The sequence below is a fragment of the Micrasema longulum genome, unplaced genomic scaffold (assembly GCF_059751315.1).
Source record: "Micrasema longulum isolate JH-2025_06_02 unplaced genomic scaffold, ASM5975131v1 h1tg001392l, whole genome shotgun sequence".
Lineage (NCBI taxonomy): Eukaryota > Metazoa > Arthropoda > Insecta > Trichoptera > Brachycentridae > Micrasema > Micrasema longulum.
This window is the reverse complement of record NW_028278578.1, coordinates 13,280-27,069: the sequence shown is the minus strand read 5'-3', so window position 1 is coordinate 27,069 and position 13,790 is coordinate 13,280. Positions and strand designations below refer to the sequence as shown.

The window sequence follows — 13,790 nt, the reverse complement described above, 5'->3', positions numbered from 1 at the left end:
GCCGATACCTATTGCAAAAATTTCATGAAACCAACGCCACTGAATTGATTTATTAATATCAACCGTGTTTGGGTAAAAGGAAGTAACCCTCATTATTTGAAAAATTGACTTTTTTGCGTGAAAACGTTCGTCAGTGTAGCTCGGATTTGCCAAACACGTCACGACAAGTCAGAGAAATGGACCGGCTATCCGGCTTAGGGGCTCGCCGAATATCCGGTCAAAGCTTTTTCTCTTTTTTTTGGACACTCTGTGTCAAACTTGATAAGTACACAAGTATACCATTTGATACTTAGGTTAGTTATGTATATATTTGGTTTCAAACCTTAAAAAGTAACTTTGTCAATGTCACATTTTTCGCACATCCGTCATTGTTCTACGATCCTGGCGATATATATAAATAAATATATCTGCTTTTATTACCACACTTATTTTCTTTAAAATTTTTAACAAAATTACAGGCCTTAATCAATTAGTTGAAAATTAAACAAAAAATGCTCAAGTTATGATATTTATTATATTTCAATATTTTTGTATAAAACACAACAACCCATATACATATTTACATTAATTTAGTATCACAATGTATATGTTTGTAACTTACACAGGCAAATCGCAGTTGGTATAAGAAATGATACAATATTCTAACAAATTGTACACTATTCATCTCATATACATACTCGTATATTAATTTGTAATCATTTTATTGCCAAATCACTATGAATGTCTTAGAAGTATGGAAAATCAATAGGTTTTTTTAATTTATTTTTTTTTACATGACGTCTGATCATCAAATTCTAATATTTTATTAATTTTTTATTTTGTATTTCCTGACTCAAAAGCTTAAAAGAGTGGTTGTAATGCTCCACTCAAGACAATGCAATGAGTGTCAAGTAGATCAAAAAGTAAATCATAAAAAAAAAAAAGATCAAATATAAAATAATAATGTTGCATTATGAGCGACTGTGATTTGCGGACTAACTAAGGGAAAATCGACAATTGATGACAACACAAAAAGAGTTTGAAATGTTTCAAAGTGATTTAAAGAAAATTTGCGCATTTTAGTGAAGTTTTGCCCTACAATTAAATGCTCATTTAGTTATTACATCCAATTTTAGGTAGTACTAATCTTCCTCATTGTCTATGAAGTATTCTTATCATATTATTTACATAATTCTTGTTTATGAATCTACGCAACAATTTTAATATTCCTACAAATTTAATCAGATTAATTTCTCAAACAAATATTGCGTTTAAATGTACAGATTTTAAAAATTATCGGTATAGTAGTACATTACATCACAGCCATGAGTTGTTGCTGCACATATGTAAACAGTAATCAAATCCAAATAGTTCATTAATATTACTTACAATAATTATGTATAGGTAAATATTATAAAATTTAGTTCACCAAAATAAATTTGTACGTAATTTACTAATTATTCCATAATTAATTAGTTATCAGAATAGAAAAATAAGAGGAAATTATATTAAACTTAATTATAATTCACTCCTTTTCAATTATTTTTTTTCGCTGTTTTTTTTTTGGGTTCCGGTTTAGCCGGGTAAATGGCCATCAACGCCAACTGCACGACACTCAATCCAAAACCAACCACATTCTGAAACTAAAACAAAAAGGTTGTTAATATAAATATGAATATTTCATTGTGTGTTTGTTGTCTGTTACTGAAGCGTATAAGGGAGATTGTGGTTTTTTTAAATTATTTCTTTCTGGAATGAACACTATACCTTCATGTCATACAGGGAAATTAGAAGGGAGTTGAATCTCAAGAACTGACAAAAGCTTGTCTTTCAAAACAGTTTCAAATAGTAGGTGCTAGCTTTCATTGTATTTGTAGGTAAAATATCTATAAAGTATCATCATTCCATGTTCGCTCCCTAGTTGGAGCATATGGTATCCACAAAGAGCCTCCATGCATCTCTATCGGCTGCCAACTCCTTTGCGTCCTCCCAAGTCAGGTTCTCGTCCCGAAGTTCTGACATAAACTGCCGACAAACAGTCAGCAGTGGACATCCAGGACGTCGAGAACCTGATGCCTTGTAAAATAGGCAAGCGTGGTTAAGGGTCTCAGGGGGCATCCGCAGTATATGGCCTAGCCAACTGTATCGTCTCCGCTTGATGACAGTTGTCACTGGAGTTTGCTGCGCCCATTCTCTTATTACTTCATTTCTCACAAAGTTAAAGAACCGCTCACCCAAGATTCTTCTGAGACACCTATTCTCAAAACTCAGAGTTTTGCTGTTTTGGGCCCTAGTGAGGTGCCACGATTTGCATTCGTAGAGAATAGGTGTTATATAGGCGGCATTTGGTTTTCACTGAGTAAATATCCGATCTCCAGACAGCCTTCATACTGTTGAATGTGGCGCCTGCTACTCCTAACCGCACTCCTAGTTATTTTTGAAAGCTGCCATTTTCTGTAACAAATACTCCCAGGTATTTGAAACTTTCGCATTTAGAAGCAACCCTTCTAATCATTGAAATTTTTCAGCGATTTAATTGTTTTTTTTTCTTCTATTCTTCTTCACACCAAATGGTGCATAGGGTTTTCATTAATAAATCAATAATTTAAGCGCTATTATCAATATTTTGGAGCATAAAGACAAAATGATCAGTCTCATGTTTGATGAACCCAAGAGCTGTTAATTTTTTAAATTAATATAACACCCCAGTAAATATTTAAAATCAACTCAATTAAATGCCACCCAGACGCTCATACACGGTAGTCAAGCATGCTAATAATTATACCATGAGGAGGATAAACTATAAAAAAAATTAAATAAAAAGACTCAATAAAAAATGCAAGTCCTGTAAACCTTAAATCCAATTTTTAAAAACTGATAATCCTTGTTCATTCCTAAAAATAAGCTTTGTTTTAAATGTCTAAAAAATATATTAGGTGTAATGATGTCTAGTATTATGTGATAATCAATGTGTATTTGTATTTCAACTTACCACGACAAAGTCGTTTCTCAGAATGATTCCATAAAGCAGCCAGAGGAATGAGACGATTGTACCAGAAAAAATAATCGGGAATGGCATACCAGCAGTGCTCTTTGTTTTGATAATGGTTTTCTAAAAAAAACATCAAAACAATATAACATGTGTCAGTATTACAATGTACAAAACGCTATTTATTTGTTTTTGGATAGTAATAAATTACTAATGACACACACACGCACATTCAAGACAAAATATTACTGGGCCAGTAATTATTTATAACTGTCCACAGCATGTGAGGTACAAGGTGAGTGAATGAAGGAAAACATTAAATAAAATACAAATATTGAGAAAGAAAACATGATCAAAATAAAAGCAAAAGGTAGATATATACAAAAGATGATCCCGAAGAACATTAATGACAAAACCCTCTAGTTGAAGACGAGTCTCCAGAGATATCAATGTTTCTCGCAATGTCTTTGTGTAACTCGTTATACTGTCTAGACAAAAGCTCTAGTATACAATTTCCTTTTTTTTAAATATTTCATGACATTTTAAAAAATGTATTTTTTGCTGAAACAATTAGAATCTATAATACCAACATATCAATAAATACATTATATTGTAAGAAATTAATTTCTTGTTTATAGAACATGAAAACAATATTAAATCAAAGTGCTCGTAAAAATCATTAGTGAAAATAAACATTGCATTATTCAAGGTAGATTCAACGATAAACACAGAGGTTTCATAATTTGTAACCTTTGTATTTCCCTGAATTTTACAGCCCATAAATTATACAGTTTAAACTTCTTAAAACCTATACCGGTCTGACAATGTCATGAGAGCGATGGAATCGGTTATTGGTCCATTAAACTAAAATTATTATGAACCGAAAAAAATTACAAGCTTGCAATACGGAAAACTAAATTACTTGCAAAAAAAAATGGCTGTATAACTGGCTTTAGATGGTCACCCCACCAAAGCAGTAGTCTAGCTCGGTGGTTCCCAATTTTTTTTTCCTATGGGACCCTAATTGATGTAACTTTTTTGGCGGAATTCCATCTCGACAATAAAAAAAGTAATTTGACAAAAATGTTATTTTTAAAACCCATGACACTTTATTGTTTGCCTGTTGTAATGCTCGAATTGAAAAGAAAGACTATATTTTTAATTAAAAATCTTTACTGCGCGTGTAAAGAATGAAATTTTTTCATTTTTATTAAAATTAGATTTAATGTCAGACTATTGAATACGGAGATATAGAACGGCATCCAGTGTAGATCTGAACTTGTTTAGTGTAGGCATAGGCTGAAAAGACAGTCTCACATCAAGTTGATACAAATGGAAGCAGAACCATGATAGCCTTCTCCTAACTCACGGAACCCCTGTGACCCTTCCATGGAACCCCAGAGTTCTGCAAAACACCTTTTAGGAACCACTCGTTTAGTTAATATAAAAGTATTGTTACACGGTATTGGTTCTTGTAATTTATTTTGTAATTCCTTATATTGCTGTTATTTTTTAATATTTTTTTGTTATTACTTCATTTTTTACTACATTTTTGTTACTTACTATTTTTACTGCTATTTTATTATTATTTCATTTGCTTTAGAATTTAGAAACATTATTTTAGGTGCTAGTTAACTAAATACATATATTATATGAAGTAAATGAATGCCTCGACACAGGTTGTGCCTAATGAGCTGTTTATATAGAAGAGAAAAAAGTACTACGTATGTTTATAAATAAATAAAAATAAACTAACCAGATTGAATAGCGGCGATGCGATCAGTGTCATCATAAAAATGGTGACCACATAGCCCAGTCTGTCTTCCGCTACAGCGGGGTCCCCTCCCAGGATAAGTCCGAGCACGCCGATACAGATAGCGCCGGCCACACCAGTAGACACCCACGCCTGATTTTTTTCTTCAGTGTAGATGAAGTAAAACATGTAGTACAAAACGTTGAGCAACACTCCTACAAAACTCACTCGGATCATCGTGTCGTCCCTCAGCATTAACCCATACTGGAGATTAAGCACACCACTATAAAAGGGGAAAATGTTAGCATTAGCAGAGTTGTAAATGTGTATAAATAGTAATGACTTATATTTAATTTTCATTAAATTAATTTGTAACTAAAATACGAATCCGTCATCTTGTCAGGACCATAGTAAATATATGAATAATTAAGATAAACATGACACTAGCAAAACTATACAATTTGATAATACTGCACAATTTTAATTATTTAAATAAAGAATAACATCAGAGTAATAATTCTCTATAGAAGCCAAAGCGTTCCAAATTTTCGGCCTGGTTTTAGTTTAAAAACTAACGTGTAATGGATGGTTTCGGTTTGCATTCGCAATTTTCAACCCAAGTACCTACGACCCGTTGTTTTGCTGTAATCTGTAGCTAACTTCGTGGTCAAAAATCATTGAATGGTTTTTCTCTGTATGGGCGACTCTATTAGGTTATTACTCTAAGACAATAACAGGTTAATAAGCCATGTATATTCTATATTCGTTTCTCAAAAAAAACCTCTATCTCTGTTAAAAAAGAATAACCCACTGAGCCTCTATGTTAGAGGTTTGTCAGCTGGTGGGAAAGAGAGGATATGAAAGGAAGTTATGAAAAATACACCAAAACACCCAGATTAATTAAGAAAAAATCTTTCACAGATTTTTTCTTGCAACTGCAGGAATAGAATCCGCGATGTCAGTTTCACAGCTGTCTAACCAACTGCGCCACGACGCCAATCGGCGTCAGTTGTATATATTTAAGTCAATGATGTATAGTTAAATAGACATGTTATAAGGGCGAAGTAACATGCATTTAAATTTGTGAGCCTTCTTTTCCTTCATTCTCTAATGGACTTTCATCGTGATCAGACTTGACGGTACGCGGAAATATTTATAATGATAAGATTTTTTTTTACTACAACTGTAACTGAAAGATAATATCGTAATTTGTTATCTCTTTATTTCGAATTATTGAGTGCAATACAACATTTGATAAATAAGTGATGTGACTATTTGTTATATGTCAGGTTTATGTGTCATTGAAAATTATAAATACCAGTCTCCAAACCTATTTTAGACCTGTATTTCTTTATATATAATTTAGTTCAAAATGATAAAGCCTATCAACAAATTAACTCAGTTGATAAATAAAATTTACATAATATAGTACGAATCTGTCAAAGTAAATAAGATAATATGTTTGGCTAGTAAAATAATATATTTTGACTGACTTAGAACAAGATTACTCATTATAAGTAACAATGCTCAGCAAAAGTAACAATATATTTTTATAATAATTTTGTGTATGTATATATAATAAGATAAGTAAATTTAGTATAACTTTCTTACCACATATTAGATAATAACATGAATTCTTCTAAAAACTGGTCAAACTAGGTCATCATCACACGATATCTACAGTTGCTGGCACACGAGATTAATGTAAGCTTGAGTTTTGGTTTGTACAATGACTAACAGAAAACTACAGAAGACTAACTTTCAACAGAAAATTCAAATGCACAGGGTTTGATATTATTTGATGTCAAAAGGCAATAAACAAATGATGTGGCTAGTGTCGCGGACTCACAGATCGAAGGTCTGAGGTTCGCACCCCACTCTACCACAACTCGATTCCCATTTTCTTCTTCTTCTTGTGGTGCCTTGTCAGGTCCTCCCGACGTTGGCGATCACTACAGCGAAAGAATCGCGGTCCTAGGCTACTCTCATATTTCGCAGCCAGGACAGCTGATTATTGTATGCACTCGCCATAGTGATTCCTGAGAAAGGATGACCAGAGTGGTTTCCCGTTGCCTTCTCTTGTGGATTTTTTAATAGTGAGTTGTTTACAACTCGTTAAAAATGGCCCCCAAAATTCAAATATTTGGGTAAATAATATGAATGTAAATGTTAATTTTTACAAAAAAAATTTCTTTAGAACGGGCAGTTTTGTGCTATATGGGACCACATCAAACTAACCGATTTTATGTAAAACGTATAAGTAAGTTTATACAATAAAATATTTTTAAAAAAACAGTTACAAAATGTGGATTTAAAAAACAGTGACAGGTTGGATTTCCTCCCTAGGGAGTTATTTAAATCTACATTATGTGTTGCAACAGAGAGGAAAAACATTTTTTAAGAAGGGGTATGGAAGTTTAGGCATTTACAAGGCTTGTGACCTGTGATTGGCTGGTTTAAGTAGCCACTTAACAAGAAGTAAAAAAAAATGTTTTCAGGCGTTGCCTAGGTGAATTGGTTCAGCCGGGTGAATCTCACCCACATGATAAAGGTTTCAGCTTTTTAGCATCACAAAAGTCAACAGATGGATGAATTGAAGAAATGTGGATGTTTAAACATAGACAGAATTGTGTATGTTACACAGTGTGTAAAATGGCCGCGTAAACCGGCCAATGGCCACCGGTAAACTGTACCTAAAAGAAGCACTTACAAACTTCTGGTCGAACAATAAGGAGAGGTCTCAGCAAAATGTCCGTACGACTTTTGTTTAGAGACATCTCTCATTTGTCGCGCCAAGAGTGATCAATATTTTGGAAGAGTGTATTAATCTTTCAAGGACAAAAACTATTTTCAAGAGAGGAGTTAAGGACTGGATTTTCCTTAGTGAGAGGGATTTGAGTAGGAAACTCCTTGATGATTTTCCGAATGTTTGAGTTTACCGTTTACCATATTGATGTGCCATATATGTATATGTTTTTTTAAATTATTTTTTGTGTTTCTGATCCAATATTTGTGGTGATATACTCATATGTCTATGTCAACTAATTGCTTGTCCCACGGAGTTGCGACTTATGTCTCAAATAATGTGCAATAAACTACATGTAGGTATGTAAATAAATATGAAATAGACTCGAAAAATGACAGGTCATAATCCCGTTAAATGCCTAGACTTCCATGCGAACAATTTAGATATAAATTGTCAATTTAAGTTACTTACATGACGATTCCACCAAGGAAAGGCATAATGGAAATGTCCTTGGTGTTTCCCTGTTTTCTAATATCATTGCATAAAACTGCCGGAGAGAAGAACTGAACAACGGTGCATATAGCTGCGGTGTTCCCCACAAGATCCTTGTATCCTTCGAGGGATTGAGCTAACAACTCCATTTTTCTAAAAATAGAAAAGTACCTATATTAGTATTATTAAATGTGACTAAAGAAAAATAACACATTTTCTGAACAAACTCCGCAAAATGAAGGATTATGCCATTTGGAATTCAAATCAGATTTCCAACTAGTTACTCCCATAACAGATAGATTGGTTATAGATAGAGGAGAACCAAAGGATCTACAATGACAATATTGAATTGTTTTAATTATTCGAGACTTGGTCTACAATCCTGACAAAATGTACAACTTGCATTCATTATCCACAAGGACTAAGGGCTTTAAATAATGAATAATGGAGGTCCGTTGTTCATATTAATTAGGAATAATGGTGTTCTCATGAATTTCTTCTTTCAAAACAGTATTATTAAAATAGAATGTTGTGACATTGTAATGGTCAATCACAAAATAAGTCACTAATAATTTGGTGTTGCCAAGGTTAAAATCAGTTGTATTTCCGATTTCTACTGTTTTCTACTCTTTTTTTAAAGCACTAGGTGAAGCATTATGCTTGTTACCAATACCGAGCAATGCACAATGCAAAAAATATAATGTTTTCTAGGCATTGGATCTCCCAATTATTATTTTTTAATACATTAAAAAAATACTACTATGCTAATTTATTGTCAGCATGATAATTTTTAACATCCCGGCAATTGTGATTTTATTTACTACACATATTTGATAATGAATATGTTTATTTAGGTTTTTATAAATAAATATATATTAAAGACTTTAATCAGATTGACAAATATTGCTCTATGATAGATCATGAGTAAGATGGAATATAATTAAAAAAACGGTTTTTTCATAAATATGTTATCGCAAACAACAGTGTTAGTAATATTATTTTACAATTTAAATATAAGAAAATCTGACTTCATTATTACATAATAAGTATTACTATGATGAATAGGTTTGTTTTATTTAATTAAAAAACAAAATACCAAGCCAGTCGGTATTGTAAATTTTACTCTAGCAATAGTAACCTATTTTAATTAACTTGTTTATTACCTATGTGTGATTTATGTCACTGCTATACTAGTAATGATATAAACAGGAACCTTATGTTAATGCATTACAAATATTTAGATGGGGGGGCTGAAGTAAACATGTACGAGTACATATTACAGAGCACTCCATTTGAATTGCAAATATCAATTGAGAAGATGTTGAGGGGACAGACACTTATTATATACGTAGCTCTCCCAAGCGTACTCGTACACTGCATAGACAACCAAGCATTAACTTGACAACCTCATTTAATAGGCATTTATCATTTTATTCAATTGTTTTAGGAATGGTTAGTGTGACAGTGTATTCATGCTTTGCAACAAACTTAGAGGAAGCCATAGAGAACATAATGTTACCTCCATAAGAAAACTACCACAATTTTCAGAAATATTTTTTTATAAATAAAACTGAATATAAATAATTTATATAGTTTAATATACATTAATACAAATATCCTAATTTATTTTTAAATACATATGAGTACTTTAATTGATTTAGTGCTGCAAAACAGTAAATTTACCAATATTTTTGCATGTAATCATATTGAATAGGGAAAACCATCAAGGACATGTGAACACTGAACAGAACGTGCAGAAATTACAGCATAATTCAAAATGGCGTTGTTAGTTCAAATTTTGTTAATTCTACAGATAAGTTTGCTGCGCAATATATGTTTGTAGAAGTTAATACTTTTATATTATCGGATTAGATTCATTATTTATTTGGGATATTAAGACATACACGGATTCATTTGCAAATATGAGAATGTTAAAATGTAAACAAATAAATGACCTTATCCCCATTTTATAATTTTTCGTCTTTCAACTACTTCAGAATGACTTCTTTAAATGACTTTCATCAGCAAGTTACGAATCGAGATTTCAAATAAACATGCCTATTGGCTCTGTTTCTTTCAATTTAATTATGCATCTTTTTTCTGTTTTGCTCCACAAAATGCTATCTATCTCTTTTTATCCAGAATATTACCCTATTTTGACCCTCTCTGACTTAATAAGTTTATATATAAATAAACAAAATAGAGAAAAAATGTTGACATTTGTACAATAAAGGGAAATGAGCCTGTCTGCACCTTAATTGGGAAAAAAATGCTATTTTTTTCAAACGACGTCCCATGAATGAGAAATGATAAGTATTTATAATTATTAAAAAAATATTCATCCATTAGAATTTGTATTAAACAACATTTGAGTGCACATTTTTTTTATTTTAATACACAACAGTCACGTTTAACTGAATTTGATAGGACCGAAGAGGATTAGATTAATTGAAAATTTGGTTAAACCGGAAAATATGTACATAGCAAAAATGTATGGCACAGAATGAATAAAAATATGAAATTCCTAAAAACACAATCATAAAAACATTCCTACATGATGGAATACTAAACTAAATCGAGGAAATAAAAAATATTTCGTGATATTTTATTTTGCTTCATATGAAAAGAACGTTTATGTAATACAAAAAATGAAATATTAATTTGAAAAAATATGTTCTTGAGAAATATTGTAATGTTATTCAAAGTTTATATTAGTTCTTAAGAGGTTATGAACTAACTTTTAAAAGCATAAATAAATAAATGATTTAATTTGATTTTAGTATTTCAGTGATTCGGTTATCTGGAAATCCAATTAAACGGGACTGTTGTGTATTACATTTGCAATGAGAAGATATTTTTTTTTAATAAATTCTTAATAACTTTGATTTAGTTTATTTTTTCAAATAAATATTTGCATTCTTATGATTTACACAAACATTTCAAATTTGGGGGCATTTTCAATGAGTAAATAACTCACTATTTCAAAATAGGAATCAAGTTGTGATAGAACAGGGAGTAATTTTGATTAAATATAATTTATTATTGTTTCATTGGAAAATAAACCTCTTCTAGGAAAATTGCTGGCCATCCATTATTCTTAAATAATTCATCATTATTTCATGCAAAGTAATTAGGATGAGTAACTTGATATAATTTGTCCTTCGAAAAATTAATGGTGCCCACAAATAATTATAAATAAATTATGATTATTTAAAAGTTTAAAAAATACTGTAATAATACATTAGGGTGTGCTAAGCATTAATTTTAATTATCTTGATAAATGTTTTTGCATAGAAATCAAGGATATTTACCGATTATAGTACAAATTGAGAAATGCTGAGAAAATCTTGAAATCACTTATGTACAATGTTTTTAGTATGATGTGGTATAATCTCAGGCGCGGGTGTTATTACTCTGAGGGTATAATTATTATGTTATTTCACTAAGGCAGTGGTTGTCGAGGTCAAACATTCACCAAATTAAAGAAACGCATAAAGATTCATTAAAAATACTTTTTGGGATAAACAATATTTCAATTTTCGTTTTCATCAATGCAGTAAAAGGAATTTTAATATAATTTAGTAAATAAGTATGTATATAGACATAGATGTAAAAAATAAAGAATAGTATTTACCTCCTTTATTACGGGCTGAAATTTATTACTTTTTTACGAGTTACAATATTTTATAAGTTTTCTCCTAACGATATGTCCTTCGTCGCGCTACAAAGTATAGTAAAATAGGTATAATAACTTCATATCCGATAATTTGATCAGCCTTCACCACTCACCACGTACCACCCGAACGATTTAAAAAACTGTTTTTTGACATGTGACAATGTGAAATGTGACGTTTGCTTGACGTTTGACTTGACGCTCATGTCAGGTAATGCCATATGAAAATAAAATTAATATTTATACAAAAGGTACTTTCCTGTATCTACTACTACTACCATCACGCCATTTTGGCAGAGAGAATGGACCGCCACACACGTCTATCCTGGCATACAATCGTAGCCTCTTCCACATTCATACATCTTGTCATACATGCCCTTCGGTTCTGTCTGCTTTTGACATGACCAGACTTAAGATTTTGGTTTATCTGATCATGCCACGTCTTCCTTGGTCGTCCTCGTCTCTAGTTGCCGTTTATTTTCGCCGTATGCTTGTTTTACCATTCTTTCGTCGTCCATTCGTTCTACGTAACCAAACCATCTCAGAGACCCTTTCTTAATCTTATCAATTATACTTGACTCAGATTTACACTCTCGCCTGATTTCATCATTCGTAACCGTGTCATACATTGATTTCCCACACATTCGTCTAAGAGATCGCATTAAAGGAAATCCTCTAGGGATCTGAATAAACTACACAGATAAAAATATTATTTATGTGAGACTTAAAGAATTAGAACTTACTCGATTCGAGGTCTACCCGTGTCTACCAATGTATAAAATGACTCGCCTACAGTCAATATTAAATGTCGCAGTAAAACTTATTTTTCGAATCTCTAAGTTCAGTAATATGTCATATCACTCCACTACTTCGGATATTACACTAGCTACGTTTTCCACACAGGGGAAATACAAACTATCTTGGCTTATATGCGCATAAAAGTCACTGCACAACTTTGCTGTGGAATATCCAAGGAAACTTTGCATTCGTGATGAAGTACCTGGACCTTATATGAATGTGCTCCCACCACATACTCGAAAATCATTTAAAAGACCGTGGGCCTTCCTTCCGTTTCGCTTATACAAAAATCAATGTTTTTTTGTCAATAAACGATTGAGTCACTCTTTTAAAAAAAAAATCCATAAACCGCGATTTTAATTGAATTAAACTCTGCTGCTTTTATTACCCCTTTCACTGGGAGTTTGGCAAATTATATGAGGGGTTTAGGTCGGATATTTTCATTCCTCATGACCATATTGCAGACACGAATTATGGCAAAAACTGTGCTTACTTCTATTAATTTCACTTACAGAAGTCCATTTCCATTATAGCATTTTTTAAATAATTTTTTTAACATCAATTTTGATTAAAATTATCATTATTTTTTAAATGACATAATTATTGCTTCTGTTACATATTATTTAATGGAAAATGTTTCATTCAAAAGTTTTATGAAGGGAGTGCAAGAATTATTAATAATTTGGATACTTAAAACTATGCGCCAATAATTACCCAATCAAATAATTGTCCGTCGAATATCACGTGGCTCGTTTGTTTATTTGGGTATTCTCTTAAAGTAATAATACGCCATCCACTTATAGAGTCGCCTATACGGACAAAAACCGTGATAAATGGCTATTAATCATAATCATTTAAAAAAATCAAAATATCTCGATCGAAAAAACTTTTTTTTTTCTACTTTGTTGTTTCATATTACTATCCTTGATTTTATTTTAGTCAAATCCGAAAGCGGTAACAAGGCGCGGCGCAACAAATGAAAGCTAAAACTAAAATAAATCATACAAAAAATTGACCTTTTAATTTTTATCATCATTTATTGGACACAATAGAGCCACCATTGAATACGATAATTATTATTATATTTATATTGTATAGTTTTTTGCGTGATTTTGTAAATATTTATATGTTTTGTTGTTTCCGTTACAATTTTCAATCATTTTATTTACCTGAGTAAATTTTATTTGTAAATATATGGGTTAAATTTAAACTTGTATTTCGGTAAATTTTATCATATTTTAGGGAGGGGTCTCAATAAAGAAAAAAATTAAGTCAAACAAGAAAGAAGAATGATGTCGCGAAAGCGATGAAATCGGTCACTGGATATTCCAAATTTGTGGATTAAAGTATCACTCGTGTT

General features: G+C 31.6%; 1 protein-coding gene across 1 annotated transcript; it reads right to left on the bottom strand.

The window, feature by feature from the left end:
• Positions 1 to 494: 494 nt before the first annotated feature.
• On the bottom strand, positions 495 to 11,803 carry LOC148275547 (sugar transporter SWEET1-like). Its single transcript, XM_088235551.1, has 5 exons — positions 11,594 to 11,803; positions 7,939 to 8,112; positions 4,725 to 5,004; positions 2,972 to 3,091; positions 495 to 1,622 (listed from the first exon to the last, which is right to left on the bottom strand). The coding sequence occupies exons 2-5, from the start codon at positions 8,106 to 8,108 to the stop codon at positions 1,515 to 1,517; spliced, it is 678 nt and encodes a 225-aa protein (XP_088091677.1). The 5' UTR covers positions 8,109 to 8,112; positions 11,594 to 11,803; the 3' UTR covers positions 495 to 1,514.
• Positions 11,804 to 13,790: the final 1,987 nt, after the last annotated feature.